At 38.1% G+C, this 27,570-nt stretch overlaps 1 protein-coding gene across 1 annotated transcript in view; it reads left to right on the top strand.

Moving 5' to 3' along the window:
* The window catches only part of LOC126095180 (protein mesh), a 267,125-nt gene that overhangs the window by 224,131 nt on the left and 15,424 nt on the right, over positions 1-27,570 (top strand). The window contains exons 17-19 of the mRNA XM_049909911.1: positions 360-501; positions 894-1,045; positions 1,143-1,325. Of these exons, the coding sequence (XP_049765868.1) occupies positions 360-501; positions 894-1,045; positions 1,143-1,325 (477 nt within the window). The remainder of the gene's footprint in view (positions 1-359; positions 502-893; positions 1,046-1,142; positions 1,326-27,570) is intronic.

Here is a 27,570-nt window from a genome sequence, read left to right as displayed (position 1 = left end):
AAATAAACAACAAACTGTAGTATATAACCATAAGATATGATGTGTGTCTATTTTATTATTGTCATTTACCTGAGTGTTTCATTATTTATTGTCCATGTGATACATTTAATTATGCAGTAAATTGATCTTGTGAGTGATCTATTTATAATTATTTATTTTTATTCTCATCTACATAATTATGCAGTGTATCTGTCATGTATTATTTCCTTGTACTTATTGACACTTACTCCATTATTTTGTTTGATGCCACCAGTTGCACATAAAAATGCTCAAAGATGACTAAAGCGTTTGTATTTGTACAACAGAAAAGATGATTACTTACCACACAAAAATAAAATGATTTTTTTTGTAAATTTCAGGGATACTGGGAGATACTGTGAAAGAGGGAGTAGGAGGGTCCTTATTTGTGAATGAGTACTCTCGAAGTTCCAGCTATTATGCAAATGAGTCATTTGTTCCTGAGTATCGTACAGATTTGCTGGAAATTATTCCTAGTAACAGGTTTGTGAAGAAAGGCCTATTGGCGTTTAAATTTTACACTGTTACAATAAAATGAGAATTCCAACTTTAAAATAGCACAGAGACCCAAAGTCTGAAATACAAAATAAGCAGGTCATCTGTGAGGGACAAGCAATAGCATCACTGTGATTTTTTGTGTTATTACATATGATTATCATATAATAATGCTGCTTACAATCTAACAATCTTCTGAGGCTATAAATAATTTTTTTTGTAAAATGAATTTTTCTTTAGAGCATTAATGGGAAAACTCAGAAGCAATAGAACATGTATGAGAGGGCCAATTATTATTAGCCAACCGAAATTTAGTGAGTTGTGATATATCCTTACATGAAGATGTGTTCTGCTTAGTTTTTAACTTACTCTGTTAACAGGTCAAAAGACAGGACTGATGCTGAGTTCTACTGCAAAGATTCATATCAGTGCAAGTATGACTACGCAATGACTGTCAATAGGGATGTTGCTGAATTCACAAAGAACTATTATGCAAGTTACACAGAAATCAGAGAAATTACGGAGGCAAAAGGTAAAATTACTGGTTAATATTCTGTCTTAAAATAACTGATAATTAATCTTATTTATTTTGTTCATTTCTGTTTATAAGCTCCATTTTGAATTTTCAGTTACTTCATGTGGTGTGCTGGAAACACCACGATTTGGTCGAAAGAGCACTTTTGAATATGTACCTGGAACAGTGGTAACTTTTGAGTGCAATCAAGATTACGTTCTGGTTGGTGATATGCGGAGGTCTTGTGGTGCAAATGGACAGTGGAATATACCTGAGTATGGGTACACTGAATGCTTACGTAAGTATATCATTAGGTATGATTTTTATCTAAAATGTATCAAAAAATTTTAATACATAGTTTCATTGTTGTGCTAAAGATACAGTGGTCCATTAAATTCATTTAGATTTTGGAGCAAGAGGCACTAGGTTGTTTTTTGTGCACCTTTCAAAGGACCACAATGCTTGTGGATAATATATGAAGACTAGTTTCTTAGTAGGAAAGAGAACTGTAAAGAATGCTGCTTATTATGGAACAAACAAGAGAGTCATTTGCCTGAGGCTGTATATGGAGGTTCCATTAGATGGCAAGTGGAAGTCCATCAACCTCAGCATAGATGATTGATATGGGACTGATCGTGTTAGTACCTCATGCCAGAGAAACCTCCTGCTGGTGGGTAATATCCACAACTTTCAATTGTGTAGGTCTTACTGATCCATCCATACAGTTCAAATTGGACAAAATCTTTATAAAAGTGGGGAGACATTCCCTAGACAGTCTCCTCCTTTTTACCTGTGACTAAGCTGCTCTAATATGTTTACTGCCTTGAAGGATATTGCTCTCAAATCGTATGTGTGTGTTACAGACAGGACAAATTATAAAGTAATTTGGGAAACATAAGCCTCACTCAATCGTTAACATTCATAACATCAAAAAGGCGTCTTTTAGATATTGTGCATAGAGGAAATCTGTCACATTGCTGCCTCCAGTAGAGGTGGGTTATCAATGGTGTGTTTTAGCTTTTAAGATCCAGAACAGGTGTCTGTTACGCATCTAATACACCATGTGCCGAGTGTAACATGATAATAAACCACTCAGGATGATTTGGTGTATCAGATGTTTCTTTATGGAGACAAAAACTACATATTGCCATCAATCAGGAAATTGTCCTATCAATTATATGAAATTAAAATGGACCATGATGATTTCATTTGATTTTTTTTTTTTTTTTTTTTTTTTTTTTTTGTGAGATTAGTAATGGATTCTGTTAATTACTTGTGTAGTGGATTTTCCCACGACTGTATTTTGTGTCAAAAGCTCCCATACAATGCACAGTCTGATAAGGGGTCAGTATTAACCTAATCATTGGTAGAAATGAAGTCCTATATGCCACTCCCAGTGCCAGTTCTGTGTCAGTGAAATGCTTTATGCTGGCTTCCTGGCCCTTGGTGACTGACTCCCAGTCAGACTGCTCAGTTACTGGATGCCTTAGATCAATACCAGTCTGAAAGATCTACCACTTTGCCAGCACTGCACCCCCAACCATAAGACACAGAGTGTCAGGATAAGTAGAACACAAGAAGCAGATTGAAAACCCAAAACATCTGATGTACAATTATACATATGCAACACATTATCTTAAGTGCAGGAAAAGGTTTGTGCAGCGAACATTACCATTAGACATCAAGCCATTTGTTAGATGTGTTTTCCTGTTGCAAGAAATGCTTCTAAGCAAGAGGGATTCACTCCAAGGAAAGAAAGTATCTGTGGTTACTGCCTACCCTACACTGCTTGCAGAACCCTTAATAGAGTAAACAGGAGTTTCAAGATGCAAAACAAATTTAGTCACATGGGGGTATGAGGAGGATGTTACATGCAGCTGTTGATAAGTTCAGACACCTAATCACCAACTAATATGCCGAAACTTGGATGAATCCTCTACTAAGCAAGATGTGTTAAATACCACTATAAAGAGCATAAAAGTTGCAGTATTTTGGAGAGACATCCTCATGTTGCTCTTCTACACAATACCAGTCTTACCTGAATGGTTTGTGATGTTAAGGAACTCATATCATCATCTTTTCTTGTTCCCTTTAATTATTTAACATTATTTCACCAAAAGCTGCAATATTCTTGGAAACTGACCTACACATAAAATCATACAGTATCAAGAGATTACTCTTCTTTGAACAACAAAGCCCCACATATAGCAGGCAACAGGCAAACTTTTAAGCTGTTCTAAGGACTATGACCAGACATGTCAGTGGCATGATTTCATCTGTACAGGTAATTCCATTTTCTTTTACTATTGCTGCAACAATACAGTATTAGCTGATATTCATCTAGGTGTAACTGTTCAATTTACACAATTTTCAAGTGATTTTTCCAATAAGTGCAACACATGTAGCATTATTATATCTAGGCCTTGTGTGATATTTTCTGTGAAGTTTACTTATAAATTAATATAGAGTTGTAGGAACTGTCAAATAATATGACGTTGCTGATATTTAAATTTCAGTGAGTGTACATTTATTTTCATACACATCCACTCATTAGTTTGCCGTTCACAACAATGCTAAATTTTTGCAGAATGAAATCAGTAGTGTACATAGATTTCCTGTTGTCTAGCCTGTTCTCATGAAGCCAGGTCTTGACAACTTTTTCCAATTTACACTGCACACCTGGAGATGACCATAATTTAGCAGAGTACTTAACATGATTTGGTGATGATTATCAGAACATAGCTGATTGTCCACATGTTATTGACCAAACTTGATTGCGTCTTAGTGCTAACTGACTGCTGCTTATTACTGAAAAAGTTTTACAGTGACCTAGCATTGACCAACTTAGGCACTATCCACAATGTCTATTCAAAGACCCAGGTACAGAAATTCTTACAAAATATTTAAATAAGGATCAGTTACATTTTAACAATAATATAAAAGACATGAATTGTAAGCATATACACTTGCCAATGTGGAGCAATTATTGGCTATGTATTCTTAAAGTTGCTCCTGCATTTTATATTAGAGCCCACCAAGATTATTTTAGAAATCAAAAGCTTGTTTGTGACATATTTCATTAAGCACTTACCCATCTGTAATAACAGTAAACATTTTTAGACGTAGAGAATTGGATTTTTTTAAAGGCCTGGTATTTAAATTTGAAGAATCTGTGTTTCTTAAGTCAATAATATTTTTAAAAGTAATGTTTCACAAATTATAAAATTTTGGTAGAAGAAAAATAGAACTTAAAAATGAGGTATATATCGATTTTGGGACACTTTATTATTGATGGGGACGAAATTCTACCTGATTATCATTTTACTGAATCTTAAAAGTTTGAATATTTGCTTATGTAAAATGTTTTTATACAGAATAATTGTACCATTATTGTCAGCCACATGTAATTTCCACTTTAAATAACACAGATTAAAAAATTGTGGCTTGCACAAGAACTCTGAAATTTCATGTAAATTCAGTATGCAAGATAGGAAGTAAAAAGAAACTTTATTTTGTCCATTTGGACTGTGACTTTGACACTGCTACTGTTCATGATATAAAAGACAAATTAAAACAGTTATCTGTGTCAGTCACTTTTATTTTTCTTCACAATTCTTTTCAAGGTCTTACACCCTCATTTTCAGATGGATTTATGATATTCAGCGATACAAATGTGAATGTATAACAACCTGCTATGCAGGTTTTCCTGGAACCTCTCTGAAATTAAAGTCAGGCAACTGGCTACATTCAGGAAAAGAAATATTCGTGCCAACCACTCAATTGAAGATGAGGGTGTAAGTCCTTGCAGCACATCAGGGGATAAAATAAAAGTGACTGACTGGTTATTATGTTGAATTGTCTTTTATAAGTAAAATAAAGAAGAAAAAAATGACATTTATGCTAAGAACGATGTCTAAGGAGCTATTCCCCGGCTGCATTTCAGCTTGATCAAATTCAGCCTTTTTTTTCTTTTCTTTTTTTTTTTAAACCTATATTTCTGTCCCACATGGGATTCATTGATTTGCTGATAAGCATTTCAACCTCAGCTATATTTATACAGCAGCTTTATCTTTCAGAATCCCTTTCCTAGAAAAAAGATGAAAATGTTAGGATTCACTATGTTTGGAAGGATGCTGCTTTGGTCCAACTGAAAGCTTTTCGTAGTTATCCGTGCAATTGTTTCTTATTAGTTTACTATGATTACCTATGTTCAAGGAATGTTGTATATGTTTTGGTATGTTCCATGACTATAAACTGTTCATCTAAAAAATTAATACATCATATTTTAAGCATCTTTACTTCCCTGGTGTTAGATAAAGTTTGTTATTATCTTTCTAAAACTGTATAATATGTATAATATGCAAGTGATATATGTTCAAATATGTTTGGGCACTAGGTCAATATGAATACTCATCACGACAAATGGCAATTACATCAGGTATTGTCCTAGCAGTATTGGTAGTACTGCTACTGTTAATTGCCTTGGGGTGGTATTGTTGGTACAAAGAATCAAGTGCAAAAAGTTCTGCCGAATCCTGGGACTATGAGACAGTACAACTGAGAAAAGCATCCAATCAGATGGCATTACCCAACAAAGTTGAAGCAGATGGCAGACGAACAACAGGCAGTGATCGTAGTAGTAGTTTGAGTAGCACCAGTAGTGGCTTGAAGAAGCGCCTTTATGATGGTGTGTACCGTACAGGTGAACCATTACCTGACAGGCCAAGCGAAGAATTCAAGGAAAAATTGTGGGACTTAGCAGAGGAAGTGGCAGACAGCAGTGTTATTAGTAGTGATATCACACCATCTGATGTCAGTAGTAACAACACTTATAGTCGGCGGCAAACTGATATTTTTTGAAGTTTATTGGTGCTTAGTGGAGAGTCTAAATAAGTCAGGTAAATTGTCACTGGAATGAATTTAAGCTAAATAGCTACATTTTTGTGTTCCTACTATTGTTACTTCTTGATTTTCTGAATATGGTGTATTCGGTACTCACATAACTGTATGTGTGTACAGGTTGTGTAAACTTTTGGTGGTATGTTGGAAGTCAGGCATACACTGAGAAGGGTTGTGCTGATAAGTGAGAGCGGAAAATCTAACAAGGGTTATTATTTGTTTACCATAGACACAAATATCATTCGTTTTTTATGTAGTGACCACCATGACATTCAAGTTATTTCCATTTCTCAAATTACATGGTAAACTCAGAAACATTTGAGAGCAGTATTCTGCTACCTAATGAATGCACCAAACAGATATGAAGACAATGTTGTGAAATGCTTACCACTGGTTTAGACTGAAAATAACGTCACAGGTATTTAAGTGTAGAGTATATAGAAAATCATGAAGCACCTTTGATCAGAATACCACCAATGTACAAAAAAACCTGCTATTTAACAAAGAAATAGTGGGTGATATGTGAACAAAGCATCACGGCTTTGTTAAATGTGGTTTGAGTCATGTTTTGATAGCAATAGTGACATTTATTAAAACGATAGGAAGATGTAGAAGAAGAAACTCTTTAGACTGGTTTCTATACAAAGTAAACAATTGTAACGAAACAAACATTATGTGTCACTCATTTATTCATTTGATCGCAACTGACATTAATGCTATTCTGGAAAGTTCTGGATGGAATACAAGCAATAGAAAAACTGAAGGTAACCAATAACTCTGCAGCTAAGGTGTTGAGTGAAAGACATAAGTTCAGTCTCATTTGTGTGTCTTTGTGTGTCTGTCTGCCACTCAGTGCATCAGTTATTTGGTTAGTGGTTATACTTACTCTTTCCATTGTTTTTATTGTTTTTAGATCTCTCTGAACACACTGTTATGCAGTTTGTTATAAGTAAAGTCAGTGTGAAATTTTTGTAAAATATTACATCACTTTGTGTGAGTTATTCAGATTTTCTATGAAAAGCTGCTTTTTTTTGGTAAAAAATTAAGAATGATGCAGATCAATTGGCCAGATACCTCTGTTACTATATATGATGTTTTTTTTTCATTTGTACTTTTGTGTCTTAAAAAATATTTGTGATGAGGTGCCTGAATCTGTAGAACATGAAAATATACATTCATGCACATTTAAGTTTAGAACATTTCCTGGGATGGAAGTGTAAAAGTGAAAATCACAAACTGAATCTTTGTAGACATTGAAAATATTGTTCATAAATTTCAAACCAATAGCTATAAATATGTTGGTTAATTAAGATGAAATGTGGAGTAGATATAATGACCAACTATTAAATTATTGTTCTCAGGACTATTCAAAGGTCTGGAAAATGCGGTCTTTTTGTAAAAATGTTCTGAAATTCTGTAAAAAAGGTTTTTTTGACTGATGTTTTCATAGATCTCAAATTGCTAGATTAAAATGAATAAATGGAATTTTCAACCAAAATGTATTTAAAATATTATTTTACATGTACTGGTCTGAAAAAATATCTATTCCACATTTAAAATGTAATTTTCATTTAAATATACACAAATACCCAGGAATTGTTCACTAAACTGGATTTGTATAATGTATGTCACATTACAAAGTAGTTTCAAAGAGCATGTCATCTCTGTGCAGGTGTGTGGAATGGAAATTTTTATACACCGGTACATACAGGCAGAAAACCCCTTGTGATCCTAACCTCCTGAAATAGATAGATATGTTGCATAACTGTATTGAACAAATTATGAATGTATTAGGCCACACTTATACTCTACATCATAAGGAAGAATTTGTGATAAACAAATGTCCATATTCATTTCTTGTCAGTACTGGTACTGCATTTTATCCCACAACAGAACATTCACTAGGTGGTTTAAGAAATTATATTTCCATAAGGTGAAAGGTACCAACCTAAACAATTCTACCAGAGATAGATTTTTAGTTACAAAACACTAGTTTTACATGAGTTCATCATACCCATTATAACTGTTGAAATGGGGACCTATTTCATTAATGTGATGCAGGTTGCAGTATCAATGGTCTTTAAGAATGCAGACTAAATAAAAAAATTACATTAATAGAGGCAAGCAGTTGTTATAAACTTCACCTCCATGCAACACATCACTAAACATCATGAATGTTAGACTGATATGTTGCTATCTGACAGTTGCTTTAAGCTTTCTGTACTTGACATACGAGGTGTGATTGGAAAGTTTTAAGAATGGATCCACTACTGCTTACTGATTTGGCGGGCACATACACGGAGGGTAGAGAGTGAGTCACTGCCTTGCCCTTGAATGCCATCTGACAGGAAACTGTGTTTCCTTATCTCAGTTCTTTGTGGCAGCTGGTTGAGTGCGGGTCTGTTAGGGCTTGATGCTGGATTCTGTCTGCAAGAAAATGGAGCAATGAGTTTGTGTGAAATTTTGTTTTAAAACCAAGAAATCAGCTTCTGAGACTTACGAACTAGTTAAAACCGCTTTTTGAATAATTGTATGAGACAGTCAAATGTTTTTGTCTGGTTCAACAGATTTAAAGATTTGAAGATGAACCACGGTCTGACCATCCTTGCACCTCAGAAATGAATGAAAACGTGAAAGTTGTGACTTAGTGCATGCTAATCGCAGACGTACAATTAAGGAGATGGCTGATGAACTTAATTTAAATTTCTGTACAGTTCAGTCAATTTTAACTGTAGATCTGAACATTCGTCAATTGTCCACAAAATTCATTCCAAAAGTGTTCTTAAGTGACCGGAGACAATACCGACTTGAAGTGTGCCAAGAATTGATTAATGGGACTAAAAATGACCCAGATTTGTGAAAATAGGGCAACTACAGGTGACAAATCATGGGTATATGGATATGATCCTGAAACCAAAGTGCAGTCTTCACAGTGGAAGACTCCAGGTTCACCACAACCGAAAAAAAGCATGGTAAAGTCGGTCAAAGGTGAAGACAATGTTGGTGAATTTTTTCGATTCCACCAGTATTGTGCATCATGAATTTACCCCTGCAGGGCAGACAATTAACCAGGAATACTACAAATGTGTCCTTGAGCATTTGCGTGAAAAGGTGCGGAAGAAAACGCCTGCATTGTGGAAAGACAGGAGTTGGGTGCTACATCATGACAGTGCTCTGGCTCATCGTGCCTTCGTTGAATTTTTGACCGAATTCAAAATTCTTGTGCTTTCTCAACTGCCATATTCCCCTGATTTGGCCCCTGCAGACATCTACCTGTTTTCCAAACTGAAATTTTCACTGAAAGGGAAGCAATTTGACATGATTGAAGACATCCAGGCAAATATGAAGAGCATTCTTAACACACTTCAGGAAAAAAATTTCCAGAAATGTTTCCAAAAGTGGAAACCCCATTGGAGTTGGTGTGTGCAGTCAGAAGGGGACTATTTTGAAGGACATGCATCACAATAGCATGTAAATACCACCATTGTACAATTACAACCCATTCTTAAAACTTTCCAATCACACCTTGTAACTACAAATGCAAGTATTATTCCTGAAACGGCAACAACAAAATATTCTCAGGTTCCCAGTCACATCGAGTGGGCCTAGATCCAAGAGTGCTCCACGGCCATTGTCTAGTGCTAACTGACTGCCATGTAGATGCTGGCATCTTCCTTATATAGACATGGTACTAGCAGCTACATTAATGTTGTTCATTCCAGTACTGTATAAGGCAAAGTTTTCATCCTGCAGTCGCTGTGCACTGTTTAACATAACATTGCCCAGATTCTACATTGTACTCAGCTTCATATAGCCATCTCTGGTGATAAGTGTTATTAGATATTTTTATCTCTATAACTTCTCTAACTAAGCTATCACACCAATTTAAACTTTGCGATTACAGAGGTGTCACTGAATGCAATTCTTTGCTTGTTCAGCTATGGTTGATTACTCTTGATAGTGTAGTCATAGATGTCTCTCATGTTCAAGATGGTGTTGTTTTATATTTTGATCTCTATAACTTCTTTAGTTCAACTATCTCAGAAATTGTTAACCTTTGTGATTAAGAGGTTTCATTGAATGGAATTCTTTGCATGTTCAGCTACTGTTGATTACTTTGATACTGTTAATTAATCTTGATAGCATAGTCACAGATGTCTCTCATGCTCAACCTGGCACTGTTCTAATATGTGCATGGTCTGACTGACACAATACTGCCTGCACTAGCATGACATTTTGTAGTCACTGGGAATTCTGTGTCTTAAATTATCTTCCACAGGCTTCATGAGTTGTCTTATTTTAACTGGAAGCCTGCCAAGATTGACTTGTATGACTTTTTATGAGGTGGCCAATCTCCCCTGTTACTGAACCACACAGTGGCCAAAATCCACAAACTTCTTACTGTCCTTCTTGACATTTTTCTACTTGCAGATATGTCCTGAAATTACATGCGAGATTTGTTTGTTGTTGTAGGCATTTTCACGGAAGACTTTTGATAGGTAGTTCAATTCTCAAAGGAAATTTTCAGCATAAGATATGGGTTCTATTCAGTTAACCAAGGCCCTTAGAACATTATGCTTTTAGACTTGGAATGGATGGTTGAAAGATTATGGAGAATAGTCCCTGTGAGTTGATTGTCTGTATGCACTGTGGACGATACATCCATTCAGTTTTCATCAGATGTGGACAACAGCATCCATCATAAACTTGAAATGGTGATGGATACTATTGAGGTGTTCCAAGAACTCTCCCAGTTTTTCATGCCAAAATTACCAGACATTGAATGAACAGTTTTTCATGCTCATATGTCCAGACAATGGATGTGTCTCTGACATAAAAATAGGAATGACTCAGCTTTGCAGCAGCCATGTTTAAGGTGCTGTCCTCAAAGTTCTCCATAATCAGGATAGCTATGGTTGCAGTGAGGGGGTTCCCCATTGCAACATTTTCTGACTGTTCAGACTATTCTTTGCCACACAAAAAATGTGACATCAGCATGAGTTTGATTTGATCCACCATCATGCTATCGAAGAACAAGGGGAGTAGATCTACCAAGGTAGTGATGGGAACACAATTGTATCATGATATACATCAGAGTTGAACATATCAACTTCTCCAAGACAGATACTTAATTCAGCCAACAAAATTTATATTGTGCTTGCACTAAAATATGTGGAGTCTTAAGTATGAGGTCCATTGAAAAAATTCTGGAACTTGGGCCACAACATTTTTTTATGCTTACCGTTTACTTATTGTGCATGGTCTCCTTTGAAATACTCTCCTCCACAATTGACACACTGCTCCCAATGTCATTTCCACTTCCAGAAGCCATCTGGGAATTTTATTTTATCTCGTCTGTCATTACAGATCTTCATCCTTTCAATGGGGTTTTCAACTCTGGAAATAAAAAAAGTGATTTCCTCATTTGTGTAGTACTCTTGCACCAACAGTGATGAATGTGTAGGTGTGTCATTGTGATGCAAGAGGCATGACAATTCAGGCTGTTTCCTTCTAACATTTTCTCACAGGCATCACAACACATCTCAATATTATGATCAATTAACAGTCTGTCCCTGTGGCGTAAATTTGTGATGAACTAATCCTTCAAAGTCAAAGAAAACTATCAGCATGGCTTTGACATTTGACATTACTTGACTTGCTGTTTTTGGTCTTGGAGAACCTTTTCTGACCCATTGCGAAGATTGAACATTGTTCTCAACATCATAACAGTATACTCGCATCTCATCACCAGTTATGATTCTCTTAAGGAGCATCTCAGTCTCATTGGCGCAATCCAAAATCTCTTCACAGATTTGTTTTGACTCATAGGTCATGCGATGAACTTGGCAGCAACATAATGCATCCCAAGATGCTGTGTAACAATTTCATGATGTGATCCAACTGAAATGTTACATTTTTCTGCATTCTGTAGGACAGTCAATCTTTGACTGGTATGCACAGTTTTGTTTACATTCACGACATGAATGTCATCAGTAGATGGTGAAGGGCATCCTGAATGAGGGTAATTTTAACTTCTGGCCAACCTTTTTTAAACTGTGTGAGCCATTCATAACACAGAGTACAGCTTAAGCACCCATCACCATAGGCTTCTTGCATTATTTGATGTGTCTCTGTAAAGGTTTTATCAAGTTTCATACAAAATTTAATACAGGCGTGTTGCTCTTCTAACTCTGCCATCTTGAAATTCGCAAACTGTGTGACACAATGTTGTACTCAATACAGCACTGAAAATAACTAATAGACATACAACAGTGAAACTTCCAGTAGTTACATGTTAAATACAGGCATGTGCAGGGATGCCAACTGCATTTTGCTCCAACACACCATTGACATGAAGTTACAAATTTTCCGGTGTTTTTTGAACAGACCTTGTAGATGAGCAAGATTTTCTGCCTGCCTCTGCAATTCTGTTGTGTTGAAAGTTGGCCATAAGAATACGCCGTGGTATTCTTATGTGCTGTGATAGCACTGATGTTGATTTCTATCACTGTTGCATTGATAATGGAGGATTCTCATGATTTATTTTCCACAGTGTGTTCTTGCAAAAGTAAGTTGAATTCCTCATATTGTCAGTCAGCTATGGTGCATGTGGGTGACTGTAAGCATTACATAAAGAAAATAGACAGTTTTGTCAATTCAGTAAAGTGTCTTGGGAAAGACATCATTATAGTTAGCTACAGCATGATCTCATTATCTACTCACATTTTTTTCAAACACTTGATACATCTGCTCTCCCAGTTCTTCCATGACCACCACTAATTCTCTCTCTCTCTCTCTCTCTCACACACACACACACACACACTCACTCACTCACACACACACACTCGCACACACACACACCCTCGCACACACAGTGCTTTGCCATCTTGTTGTTTCAGCCACAACATGCGCAGAAAACCAACCAATATGGACCAATCTTTGTACTCTTTCAGTTAGTGCCACCCATCCAAATAGCACACTGTTCTAAGGAAATCGGTTCATCAAACTGAAGCTATCTCTGATACTAAAAACTTTCCATAAAAATTAACTACATATGAAAAGTCTTCCGTGAAAATGGCTAGAGCAACAAACAAACCACATGAACAATTTGAGGAGGTCTTTGTAACAGAACACTGCCAAAGAGGAGAGGAAGAAGCTTGTGTTTTTGCCACTCTGTGGTTATGTGACAGGGAAGATTAGCCAGATCCTGAAGAGAGAGAGGCCTCCAGCTACAATACATCAACTCAGGTGTCTGTGAAAGTTAATTTATGCCTTAGAACTCCCTGCATTTACTAAATAATGTGTAATTGTGAATAATATTATGACAAGCAAACTGTATGCATCACAGAACAATGGCAGATTGAAAACGAGAATTAGCCTTGACAATGCTTGCCAGAGAATGGCCAATTGAACACAAGAATTATCCTCGACAATGCTAGCCAGAGAAATCATCAGTAAATGTACGTAAAACTGCATTTAATGACAACCCGGTATATCATGAAGGATAACAGTTTCTGGGAAAGCATAACAAAAGGAGCTAAAGAAATGAAAATGTCCAATATCACCATCAATAAAGATAGCAGTTTGTAGCTGACTGTACAGCAAGTAACCTAGCCATAACGAGGTTAAAGTGAGTGTGACAAATGTGTGATGAAAATATGCCTAATATTGTGATGGGCTGTGAAGACACAGACAGAATCATGCCTATGTAAGTTCGAAGCTAGCAACTACATGGCTGTGAGTTACCACTTGAGAGTGGCAGGGGAGAAGTCTGCTAAAGCTCCTGGATCTACAAACAATTAACTCCACTTGCAGTCCAAGAAACCTCAACAGGACATTACCCATGACACTATTTTACAGGCATCTTTATGTGCTTACTTTGCATCCAGAAATGAAAATTGCAATGTTGAAAATCAACTTAATAAACAGAAAAGATAAATATTATGTGAATGTGCACCTGTTTACTTATCTTCTGCATTATCTCTTTCTTAATGTATAGTATCTTTATGAATGGAAGCTGTTGAATACCAAAACTAGGATACATAGAACAAAACTATGCACAAAAGTGTGCTTCATTGTTCAATAATACCACCACAAGACCATGTTTTCATACAAAACATCATCTGATTTACAGAACGTTACTGATTTTCTAAGTTGTAATCTTCTGCTGCTGTTCACTACCTCTGGTATATTTTGCACTTATACATTTATACGAATAATGGCCTGTTTACTTCAAGGTTGGGTTATTTCAGCAGGAAGATTGTTTCTCACACTTTTAGTTGGTACGAGTATCCTCAGAAATGAGGTATCCTTACTGTGAGATGAACTACCTGCAAAATCGTCTTCAGCTCTCAAAGTCTCATAGGATAAAGTTCATTAAATAGCTGTAGAACTGGTATTATGCAGGATATTCCATAATTTTAATTAACAGTTTTGGTACAATAAATTACACAAATGAAATCAGCACATTGAACAGTAAAGCCTGAATAATGAATTTCAGTGAGGCCAAGTCTATATAAAGTTTTGAAAATTCAAGTAGATACTACAAGACTATTTCGTAGATACTTCAATAAAAAATTAAAAACGAATAAAACAAATTAATTATTAGTAGCCCTCCAATAAGAACAGATGGGAGGTTCCATCTTGCTCTGTTTCATATAATTCATGGTAGAAGAAAGGACAAAATACCTGTAGCACTGGTGTTATAATGTACCATGAATTATTGAGGAATATGGAATAAGCCAACTACCTTGACACAAATGAAGAAAAACACTACTTGCTTTCTTGCATTACTAATGAACTATTAGTCCTGTAAGAAGTTTCATCAAAATTTATCAATACTAAGGCAGGGTTTGAGTAGTTTACTACAAATATGGTTTTGTTTTCTACTGGAAAATTTGGTGAGTAATTCCTGATTAAAAATAAATGAGACTGATGCTGTAAATCTGAGTAGTTACCAGATTTGTTCATTTAGTGGCAGTCTCAGTTCATACACATTTTCATACATTTGTTCCACCTGTTATCTGACATATACAATTAAAGCCCCAGGGAGGGTTACAGAAAACACCAGCAAGCTAATTTTTCTTGTTTAGTTCTATCAGAACTGAATTTGTGAAATTGTATATTGGTTTGTCTGTAGAGAATCTTTTATGGAAGCTACACCGGGTATGTGATGAAAGGTTGTTATCAAGAAAGTGCTATAATGCTTTAATGTTGAGATGTAAGCTACCTTAAGAATATGTTTTTATTTTAAGAGAACACAAATAGGAGTAAGATGGGTCTTTAATTAGATGTCACTGGCTGATAACAAAGTTAACTCAAAGGACGTGGGAGAGAGAGTGTGTACAGCACAAGATTTCAGTTATGAAATCTTCACGGGTTATCATTCGAGTGGTGTCGTCTTCTAGTCGCAATGTTTCAATGGATTGCGTATCCATCATCTTTGCATGGAAACATTGCAACTAGAAGATGACGCCACTCAGCCGATAACCCGTGAAGATTTCATAGCTGAAATACGCCAAGAAAGCCTGCAATTGCATATAAGATTTCAGTTTTTGGTTGAAATGCCATCATACCCTGAAGAGTGATTTCTTTTACCACTGTATCATTTAAGTTGGCAAAAATAATGTCTGCTGGTCGAATATGTAACCATCAGAAATAGTATCTTGAATATTTTGAAGACTGTTCCTCAAATACAGCACTCAGTGAAGCACTCATATAGGTCTGTGGCTTGGTAGTACATTGCTCATTTAAATCTTCATTCATAGTCCGCTAACCACTGTGAAGTGCATGCATTGTGCCAGTTATCAAGTAGTAGTAGTAGTAGTAGTAGTAGTAGCAGTAGCAGTTTTATTTATTGCAGACGTACGTCATCTTACCTACTCATATGTTGTATTGTACAACTGAAATACTTCTCTATATGTGTACCTTCAGTGAGGATACACTTTTCATCTGACCTCTTGCAGGAATCATGTGATGCTGTGAGCAATGAGGATACTGAACAGGGGACGCTACATATGTAGTCTGTGACAGGTTGGGAATCTTGGGGATAGCTGAAGTGATGAAGGCAACCGCTTATGTTAAGCAGGAAATCCGAGTTTGAACCTCATCACTTGTCGTCATTCAATTTATTTCAATGCCAATTGTGGCTAATGTAGGAGTTTCTTTTTCACCATAATATACACTGTGTTCTCTAGAAATATCCTAGAATGAATTCATCTGAAGATGGAGCTGCGAAATAGATGTAACTACAGTTGAAACAGCAGTTAGCAAAACAATATTTAAAACTTGGAAAGAGCAATGGACCTTAAAGAAGCCTCATTAAGTATATTCTTTCAGAACATCAAAACCTCATTGATGGTAAGGGTAAACATCTAATATCTAATGTTCATAGGGAAAAATGAAAAGTGTATTGTGCTTATTAGAACTTCATATTGAAACCACTGAAATTGAATAGATTTGTTTTGATGGATACAGTTTATATCATACCATAGCGAACAGTGAAATGAAAATGAAACAGATGAAAAAAATGTGTATTACTTCTAAAGAAACTGCCATAATTGTTAATACATTAATCCCATTGTGAGACAAGACTATTAATGCCTGTGGTTGCCAAGGTAACCATGATTGTACCTAGATGTGCATTTCCTTGTCCAAAGCAAATTGGTGGCTCCAAATATACGGAAATCTCATGGGGAGAGATTGGGACTGTAAAGAGGATGTGTGAGGGCTTCTCGGCAAAACTTCTGCAGCATAGTCAAAACAGCATTGGAAACATGTGAGCCCATCTACACATTCTAAACTTACAACTACATCCACACTCTACAAGCCACTTTATGGTGCATTGCAGAGGGTACCTTGTATCACTACTATTAATTTTCTTTCCTGTTCCACTAACAAATAGACTGAAGGAAAAACAACTGTCTGTATGCTTCTGTACACATCCTCTGTACATATCTTATCCATATGCTCCATATGTGAAACATACATTGCCAGCAGTAAAATCATTCTGCAACCATTTTCAGATGCTGTTTCTCTAAATTTTCTCAGTAGTGTTGCTCTAAAGGAATGTTGCCTTCCCTCAAAGAATTCCCATTTGAGTTACCATGGTATCTGTGTAACACTTGCTTGTTCATCAAGCCTACCAGTAACAAATCTAGCAGCCTGCCTATGAACAGCTTTGATGTCTTCCTTTAAACCTACCCTGGTGGGTACTCAAGCAGTACTCAAAAATGGGTCACACTAGTGTTCTGTGTGCTGCCTCCTTTACAGATGAACCACACTTTCCCTAAAATTCTCACAATAAACTGAGGTTGACCAGTCACCTTCCCTACTACAATCCTTCCATGACTGTTCCATTCAGTGGCTGATACAGAAAAAACTCAAGGAGGGGGCGAGAAAGATATCTTAAGCTGTCTTTACTTTTACCTTAATAAAAAATAATCAAGTCACATGCAAAGTGCTACATAGGAAAGTGCAACTACTAGATAACTCAATTCAGTCGAGTTCACTGACAAAAGAAACGAACGAGTAGCATGTGGGCTGACTGACATGGGCGGCACAGGTGTCAGTTCAGGTGGCCCCACAAGGGGGGGGGGGGGGGGGGTCACGCGACCTGTGTGCCTGCCATATGTACCCACCACGGGTTCCATTTCATATCACTTTGCAACATTACACCTGTATATTTAACTGATGATCTGGCTGTGTTAAGCAGCACACTGCTAATACTGTGTTGCTTCATTAACTCACTGTTTTCTACATTTAGGACTAGCTGCCAACCATTAAACTATGTAGAAATTTTGCCTAAGTCTTCTCTATCCTAACGTCACTCAGTGAAAATTACAGCATCTTCGGCAAACATCCGCAGAGTGTTGCTTACCATGTACAGTCAGATCATTTAAGTATTCAGAGAATAAAAGCAGTCCTATCACACTTCCCTGAGGCACCCCTGACAATATCCTTTTCTCTGATAAACATTTGCGTCAAGGTTGCCAAGATTGTTTCGACCAAACTGCAGTAGTTTTGTTAGGAAGCCCTTGTACATTCTCCATAGAGTCCTGATCTCTCCCCAAGTGATTTTCATATTTTTGGAGCCCTGAAGAAAGACACCTGTGGTGCTGATTTGCTTCAGATGAAGAGATGCACGCTTGGGTACATCATGGTTCTACAGGTAACTGTAAACATTTTTCCATGAGGGCACTGACCATCTTGTTTCACAGTGGGATGAATGTGTTGACAGTTATGGTGATTGCTTTTCAAGTAGTTAATGGTGTACTTACTTTTCTTCCTCTGTTTTGTTTTCATTTGGCTGCCCCTTATTCATTAGAGCCAGCAAGATTAAAGGGGGAATGGCTGTATATGCAAAAAATGAAGTCAGGTCCCAGGCTCTTTAGGTTGATGGATATATTATTTTGAAGATCTACATCCACAGGCCAACTCTGCAATTCACACTTATGTGTCTGGCAGAGTATTAATCTGACCACCAACAACTCTTTAAATGCTGTGTCACAATAGTGGATCAGGAACAGTCAGCGGCTAGGAGGCAGCAACCTTGTCATTTCCTTTCTTTTCTGAAGAAGGCTTTGGCCAAAAGCTCAGTCTGTAACAGTCTGCCGCTCAATGTATCATCTTTACTGTGAGCAGTGATTTATCCTTTTCACAGTATTGTTGATATTCCAATCTGGACTTTCCATTATAAGTAATTCCAGTATTTGATTATATTTTGAAAAAGGTAACTGATCTATGCTTCACATTTTCAAAAATAACTTGTAGAAATTTTCATGTATGAATATATGAACAGGCACAGTGAACAATACCATGCCAGTCATAATGAATTAGTCTCAGTTAATCACAGTCTTTCAGGCAGTTGTGGTTGATAAGTCATAGCTAAAGAATCATTAGTAGTTAGTCATCACAAACATTCTGTCATGCACATTCATTGTCAGCTGACACTTGAGGAACTGGGTTATGCTTGTAATGCTCCTTCTCAAAAATAGACAAGAATTAAATTAAAATTTCAGTTTAAAAATATTAATTATTTGCTGTATCCACAACTAAATGTAATGGTTCTTCCAAAATGATAAATTGCATTATAGAATTAGAAAACAGTACAGAAATACTTTGCTATTAAACAGGTTGAATTGGAAGTGCCAGAGACTGTATACATCACTGCAGAAGTCTAGGGGTGAATAGTACCGAATTTTTCAAATTTTTATCTGGTTTTCAGGGATTTATTTAGTTCAAAAGTCTCAAAATAATTAATTTATTCGCACAAATGCAACTGAACAGCACTGCTATTGACTCACACTGCTGCTAGTAATCAGAATACTACCACTAACAATGAATTCCCCACTACAAAAGCTAGGCAGTCATTGCCACTATCCCTTTTTATAAAATTCGAACAGTGTAAACAATTATTACAAATGGCATTTTAATTAACTTTCAATTAATAATAACCTGTATAAAGATAGGAAGCACAGCAGCTTTCATAATTAGTTTGAAAAATACAGAGTCTTTCAGCACTTTAGTGTTTCTTAATAAGTATTTTTAGTAATCATTATTACAATTTCCAAATTTTTTTAATTAAATAAGTGTCTCATTTGCCTACAAGTGTGGTAGTTTCATTCATTAGTTCGAACTAGTGTATGCAGAACACACCACCCCTTAAAACTTGCAATTAACACATGTTTACTTCATGATCAATAGGGCTTGAACAAAATTCTATTGAAGTGTTTTGTATATTGTCTCAAGTCCCATTAAACAAGGTGTACATTGAAAACCAAGATGTCATCAAAAGTATATATATAATCACATAGTAAAATTGTTGTCCAGTCGGTCATATGAAATACTACAATATGTGAATCTCAGGCTGCTTCATTATAGATTTGGTATGAGTCTATGCAGGTTACTGATGTATTGTTCAAAGAGTGTTTGACAATGAGAAACTACAATTTCATCATCATTTTAGTGTGACTGATAAAATAAATGTCTGTTGGAAGTAATCTAAATGTCTACAACGCCTGCCAAGTTATTGAAAATCATCACTTACTGTATTATACACTCAGTGTGATAGAGTAGTTCAAACTAGACTTACAAGTTCAGCAATGTCACTACATGAATCAGTCTGCTTAATTTGAAGAACATAGCGTAACCCAAAAATAAAAATCTAATGGCACACATTTTGTACAACACAGCCTTTTATCAGGGAGCAAAATACATGTAGGCACTGTAGAAACAAAATAGAACACTCTGAAAATAAATAAAAAATATCTGGCTCATTGTTAAGTGGCAAACAAATAGAAGCAGTGAGGTAAATGATACTGAGTTATCATTAATAGTTGTGGTAGAAATAATGACACATTGAAATCATTGGCCACCAGTTTCACTTTTACTTTCACACAGTGGTAGCAAACATTGTATTACTAATAAATAATCAAGACAGAGCTGCATTAGATTTACTCCATAGATACTGTTTACACCCATAACACACATTAGTTTAAAAAGTAAATTTATAGGGAGATCACAGAAATTTTTTAAGTTATGATGGTATTTCTGGGGCATTATTAAGAACTTGTACTAACTTGAGAGGACCATTCATGAGCTGTCTTTGTAATTAGATAATGATAAAAGGAGTATTTTATGACAGACTTAAATATTGCAGTAGTGACTCGTGCCCATTGAAACGGAAGCATGCACAACAGACCTGCATAACTGCATTACTTCTTGAAGCTGTTTCAATAAATTTTGAGGAAGTGGCTCATGGGGGGTAGGGGGGGGGGGGGAATCAGGGATAAGCTACTTCCCTCAGCTTCATTTTTGTACAAGATTCTCTACATATTGTCGCAAAAGAAGCTGAGTAGCACTGTTGCCGTAGTGTCGTGGTTACGATACTAGCTTGTTGCATGTAGGGTTATGAGTTCAAAACTCACCTGAACTGAAAAATTTTAATTTCTGTATTCGGTTTGAGGACATTCTAGAAGTATCCACAAATGGCAAGAATCATTGTGCTGGAATGTTCTGTAGCTGTATATATACCGTATGTGTTCTGGCCGGAGGCAGTTCCCTCCGTGCTCTTGTATGTGCAAGTGCTGAATAAACCTTTGTTAAGTGAAGTTAGTGTTTTTCATTCATCTACTTACATCTTCCTCTACATGACGTTATTCTGGTGGAGAAGCTGGGCAGTGGAACTTGTGATACTGCACATTATCGATGACACAGTGGCTCCCGACAGGCCACAGCGCCGCTGTTTAGGTGGTGAGAAGCCCGAGTTCGAGCCATATTCAACAGATCACAATCTTTTGGAGACAGAAGAAGAAGAGGATGTCATGATGACAGAAACTGTGTGCCACCACATGAGACATCCTTCCAGGTTCTCTGGTGATGATGGCCAAGATCCAAACAAGTGGCTGAAGGTATATGAGCGTATAGCCAAACTTAACAAATGGGATGACACCGTATGTTTGGCTAACGTATTTTTCTACTTGGAGGGCACTGCCAAGCAATGGTATGAGAACAATGAGGAGAAGTTCACAAGCTGGGAAGTATTCCAGGTGGAACTGCACAAGTATTTCGGCGACACGTAATGACAGAAGTGCAAGGCTGAATATAAATTAAAGTGCAGGGCACAGCGTCCAGGAGAAATGACAGCATCCTACATTCAAGACATCTTGGAACTATGTAAAATAGTGGAGCCTCAAATGAAGGAGGAAGATAAGGTTGCACATCTCATGAAAAGTGTTGCTGAGGACATGTATCAAGCCCTACTCTCGAAGGAGGTTTCGACAGCGGACGACTTCATAAAATGGTGCCAGTATATCAAGACAATGCATCAAAAAAGAATTACATGCAAGAAGTTTGAACGGCTTCCAAACATTGCATCAATGTCTGTGATGGAGGAAGAAACTGATTTCACAAGTGTTCTTCATCAGATAGTGAGAGAGGAAGTTCAGAAGGCATTTGGAGTACACGCTTCAAGAGGTCATAAGGAACGAAGTGGAACAGACATTGAATCCAATCTCTCGTCCTTCATTTCCCTTTAAAATGGTAAAAAAGTTGAGACCCAGGCGAAGTTACATTCCTACAATGCCGCATGAAGAACCTGTTTGGGCATCAAGGAAGACTGATGTCTGGAGGACCCAGGGTAACCAACCAGTATGTATCCACTGCGGACGACAGGAACATGTGGTGCACTATTGTCAAGAAAGGCAGCGGATATTTGATGATGTCTGTACCAGAAGACAGCAGACCGATCTTAGCCGATGCCAACTCCGGGATGACAAAGATGAACAAGAAGATGTGGGTGCAGGACGACGTAGGTCACCATTGCTGCAAGCTATCTGTTGGAGAGGACGCTCCCCAACATGCTGATCAAGGTCTCCATCGCTGTTTAGAAGTTCCAGCCGATCAGCTACCTGCCACAACCTAGAAAACTAAAGGGTGCAACGTTCCTTAGAGGTGAGGCTGCCGAAGAGAAAAACCCTCTATCGTCAATCACTACAAAAATGATAGGAAACTATGTCGATATCCTCATGGATGGCCGACCAGCCCAAGCTCTTGTGGACTCTGGAGTATCATATTCAGTCATTTTGGAGAAGTACCATCGCCATTTGCAGAAAACCGTATTTGTTGATGACAAAACATCTCTGCTGAAGGTGGCTAATGGGAAATATGTAAAACCTACAGGAAGATGCGTCATCCATGTGGGTATAAGTGGCCATACACAGCCCTTAGAATTCATTATCTTACGTGAGTGTAGCCATGATGTCATTCTCGGATGGGACTTTTTGAAAGCTTCTCAGGCAATTATAGACTGTGGTCGCTTGAAGATTATGCTAGACGAGATGAGATACAGTGGACAGGAAGATGCGCATCCGAGTGTGTGTAGACTATTTGTGCTGGATGAAGTGATCATTCCTGCAGTCAGCACTAGAAGGTAGCTGTCATGTGTCACGCCATGCATCAATCCATGGATCTTGTAGTGGACTGTAAGAGAAGCATATAACTGAAGAATAACTTGGTCATCCCAGCCTCTGTTGTCTTGTTTAAGAATGGATTCAGTGAATTGTGGATAGTTAACTGTCACCGAGAACCGCAAATCCTTCCAAGACGCATGTGTGTAGCAAACACTGAGTTGTTAATTGCAGAACAGCTGAGCATCATAGGAACCTCCCTTGCCGAGTCTGTGGGCGAAATTAGCGCTACCACTGCGAGACAAGATTTAATAGCTTGACTGTCACCAGATCTCACTAAGGAACAACAGAAGAAGCTAACTGCCATTCTGCAAGAGTTCTCTGAATGCTTCAATCCACAGGTGAAGAGCAAATTGACAAATCGACAGTGAAGCACCGAATGAGATTTTCACTCTGCAGCGGAGTGTGCGTTGATATGAAACTTCCTGGCAGATTAAAACTGTGTGCCCGACCGAGACTCGAACTCGGGACCTTTACCTTTTACGGGCAAGTGCTCTACCATCTGAGCTACTGAAGCACGACTCACACCCGGCCCTCACAGCTTTACTTCTGCCAGTATCTCGTCTCCTACCTTCCAAACTTTACAGAAGCTCTCCTGTGAACCTCGCAGAACTAGCACTCCTGAAAGAAAGAATATTGTGGAGACATGGCTTAGCCACAGCCTGGGGGATGTTTCCAGAATGAGATTTTCACTCTGCAGCGGAGTGTGCGCTGATATGAAACTTCCTGGCAGATTAAAACTGTGTGCCCGACCGAGACTCGAACTCGGGACCTTTGCCTTTCGCGGGCAAGTGCTCTACCATCTGAGCTACCGAAGCACGACTCATGCCCGGCCCTCACAGCTTTACTTCTGCCAGTACCTCGTCTCCTACCTTCCAAACTTTACAGAAGCTCTCCTGCGAACCTTGCAGAACTAGCACTCCTGAAAGAAAGGATATTGCGGAGACATGGCTTAGTAAAGCTGTGAGGGCTGGGCGTGAGTCGTGCTTAGGTGGCTCAGACGGTAGAGCACTTGCCCGCGAAAGGCAAAGGTCCCGAGTTCGAGTCTTGGTCGGGCACACAGTTTTTATCTGCCAGGAAGTTTCAGTGAAGCACTGGATTAGCACTGAAGACCATCAACCAATAAGCCAGAGAGCATACCATGTGTCAGCAAAGGAATGTCGAATAATTCACGACGAGGTAGAGAAAATGATGAAGAGTAACGTTATTGAGCCTTCCCAGAGCCCACTGTCATCACGAGTGGTTCTCGTCAGGAAGAAGGATGGCAGTTGGTGCTTTTGTGTTGATTACAGGAAGCTTAATAAGATAAATAAAAAGGACTTTTACCCTCTTCCACGAATTGACAATACACTAGATTCTCTGAAAGAGGCTAAGTTTTTCTCAACCATGGACATGTACTCAGGATACTGGAAAATCGAAGTAGGTGAGACTGATCATCAGAAAACTGCATTCATCACCCCTGAGGGCCTGTTTGGTTTGTGTAATGCACTGGCAACTTTTGAACGAATGATGGATAATCTTCTAAGGCACCTGAAGTGATTTAGATGACATTATAGTGTTTTCAGAGACATTTGATGAATACATAAAAAGACTGAGGGCCATTCTTAAGTGTCTCCAACAAGCCAGACTGAAACGTAATCCAAGAAAGTGTCTCTTTGGAGCAAAAGAAATCAAACAAAGGTGTGCAGCCAGACCCAGAAAAGGAGAGAGCTATAAAGGAATTTCCTATTTCTAAAAGTATTAGAGATGTGAGAAGCTTCCTCGGATTGTGTTCTTATTACTGTCATTTTATCAAAGACATTTGTATCAAAGCCAGGCCACGCGCAACAAGATTCCTTTGATGTGCTGCAAAAAGCTTTGATGACTGACCCTGTACTTGGTCTATATGATGTGAGAGTACCTACAGAATTACACACAGATGCCAGTGGGTATGGGATCAGTGCTGTTGTGGTGCAGATTTTGGATGAAAAAGAGAAAGTTATAGCTTATACTTCTAGGACACTTAAAAAAGCCAAGAAAGACTACTCAACTACAGTAAGAGAATGTCTTGCTGTGATCTGGGCCATGTGCAAATTTCGACAGTATCTCTATGGAAGGCCATTCACAGTTGTTACAGACCATCAGTCACTTTGTTGGTTGACAGGTCTTAAGGATCCAACAGGACGACTCGCCAGGTGGGCGAGAGTACGACATTACCAAAGAGTACAAAACTGGAAGAAAACACCAAGATGCCGACTGTCTCTCAAGAAACCCTGTGCAAGACTTTGATGAAGATAGTGACTGTCTCACTGCACTCCAGGACTTTTCTACTGAGCAGAAGAAGGACACCAAGAGATATCAAATTATGCTTGCCTTAAACTGGTCAGAGGATGTGAAAGGACAATTTGAGGTAGTTAATGGATTACTTTGCAAGAAAAACTTTGATCCATTTGGAAAGAGGTGGCTACCAGTGATTCCTAAACACATGCACTTAGATGTTCTACAGGAATTTCATGAAACACCTGAGGCCAGACATTTAGGGTTTATTAAGACATACGATAGGATCCGCAAGAGATTTTTCTGGCCAGGTTTATTTAGGAGTGTCCATAACTATGTGTCACACTGCCGAGAGTTCCAGAGGAAAAAGGCAGTTCCTCAGAAACCACCTGTCTGACTCATAACAATTCCACCAGCCGAACCGTCTTTCCAGCATGTTGGGATTGATCTCCTCAGACGATTTCTAACAACTGCTAGTGGCAATAGATGGATTATTGTTTGCACTGATTATCTGACACGCTATGCCATTACAAAAGCCATGAAAACAGTTGAAGCATTCAAGGTAGCCGAATTCATCGTAGAAGACATTGTATTAAAACATGGTGCCCCAAGGTCGTTGATTATGGATCGAGGGAAAGTTTTTCAATTGAATCTTGTGACAGAGATAAACTGTCGGTGCACTGCCTACCATCCGCAAACTAATGGGCTTACTGAATGCCTAATAAGACCTTGGCAGATATACTATCAATGTTCATCAATGTTGAGCAGAGCAACTGGGATGAGGTGCTACCTTCCATGACGTTTGCTACAACACCACCAAAGGAGACACCAAAGGATTTATGCCATTTTTCCTGGTGCATGGGCCTGAGGTGATGACTACGATGGACACTGTGTTTCTGATACATCCTGATGATGTGGATGACGACTACATTGGCCAGGTGTTAACCACATCTGAGGAAGCTCTGCACACTGCAGGCTCAAGAAAACGATTGCTGAAGGTATGACGTGAGCCACCGCCCTGTTGTCTACCAGCCTGAGGACCTCGTCTGGATCCTCACTCCTATTTGGAAGGTTGGTCTCTCTGAGAAGCTCCTGAGGCACTACTATGGACCTTATAATGTTGTAAGACAGTTGTCTGATGTCACTTATGAAGTTGAAGATTTTGACCCCGACACCAGACGACGAAAGATCAGAGATACGGTCCACGTCCTTTGAATGAAGCCCTATAAGGATACTGCAAGCCAGGGTAAATTTGAAGCTCCAGCGACAGGCAACAAGTGGAAAGGTAACAAAGAACGTAGCAGCAAGGGAAGTTCTAAGAAGATCACTGCCAGGGTGAATATCAGTCATCGGGAATCAGAGTATGCAGGACCAATGATTCGTTTCCAGACTAGGAGGATGTAACACTGAGACGCTGTTCTCTTAAGGAGGGAGCAATGTCACAGAGAAAGCCAAGTAGTGCAGTTGCCGTAGTGTAGTGGTTACAATACTAGCTTGTTGCATGGAGGGTCTTGAGTTCAAAACTCACTTGAACTCAAAAATTTTAATTTCTATATTTGGTTCGAGGATATTCTAGAAGTATCCACAAATGGCAAGAATCATTGTACTGGAATGTTCTGTAGCTGTATATATACCGTATGGGTTCTGGCTGGAGGCATGTCACACCGTGCTCTTGTATGTGCCAGTGCTGAATAAACCTTTGTTAAGTGAAGTTAGTGCTTGTCATTCATCTACTTACACCTTCCTCTAACCTTCTCCTTCCTATAACCTTCTCTTTTTCCATCCGAAATTTGCACCAGAACAGCACCAATCCCATACCCACTGTAGGTGCTCCCTCATCATACAGACCAAGTACAGGGGAGTCGTCAGAGCTTTTTGCAGCACATCGGAAGAATCTTGTTGAGCACCACCCCAGATAAATTTAGCATCAGCTTTTAACAACTCTTGGAGCAGCCTGGCTTTGATACAAAGGTCTTTGATAAAACAGTGGTAATATGAACACAATCTGAGGAAGCTTCTCACATCTCTAATACTAAAAAATATATTATCTCACCAATGATGTCCTGGCAGAGCTTAGTAACAAAAACTATCCTCTTGTTATATTTTTTCACCTTGGCAAGACCATTACTTGTGTTTGTCAGAGAATGCTGTGTGGAATTTTGATGAATGGAGAGAAAGCAAAGGATAACACTGACTAATTGCACCAAGGAAATAATACCAAACTTAGGACAACAGAATAAAAAAAAATGTTGAGTGTCACAATGTTCAATATTGAGTGTGCCCCAGATCTTGATTTATATAAATTATCTTTTAATAAGTTGAAAAAGTGTTCAGAACCTATAAGATTTGCCAATGAGATAAACATGTTGATCATGGGTCTTTAAATGAGTTAAATCAGATATGTCGCAGATGATAGACTAA

Source organism: Schistocerca cancellata, chromosome 8 (assembly GCF_023864275.1).
Source record: "Schistocerca cancellata isolate TAMUIC-IGC-003103 chromosome 8, iqSchCanc2.1, whole genome shotgun sequence".
Taxonomy (NCBI): Eukaryota; Metazoa; Arthropoda; class Insecta; order Orthoptera; family Acrididae; genus Schistocerca; species Schistocerca cancellata.
The sequence above is the reverse complement of the archived record's forward strand: the minus strand, read 5'-3'. Positions and strand labels throughout refer to the sequence as shown.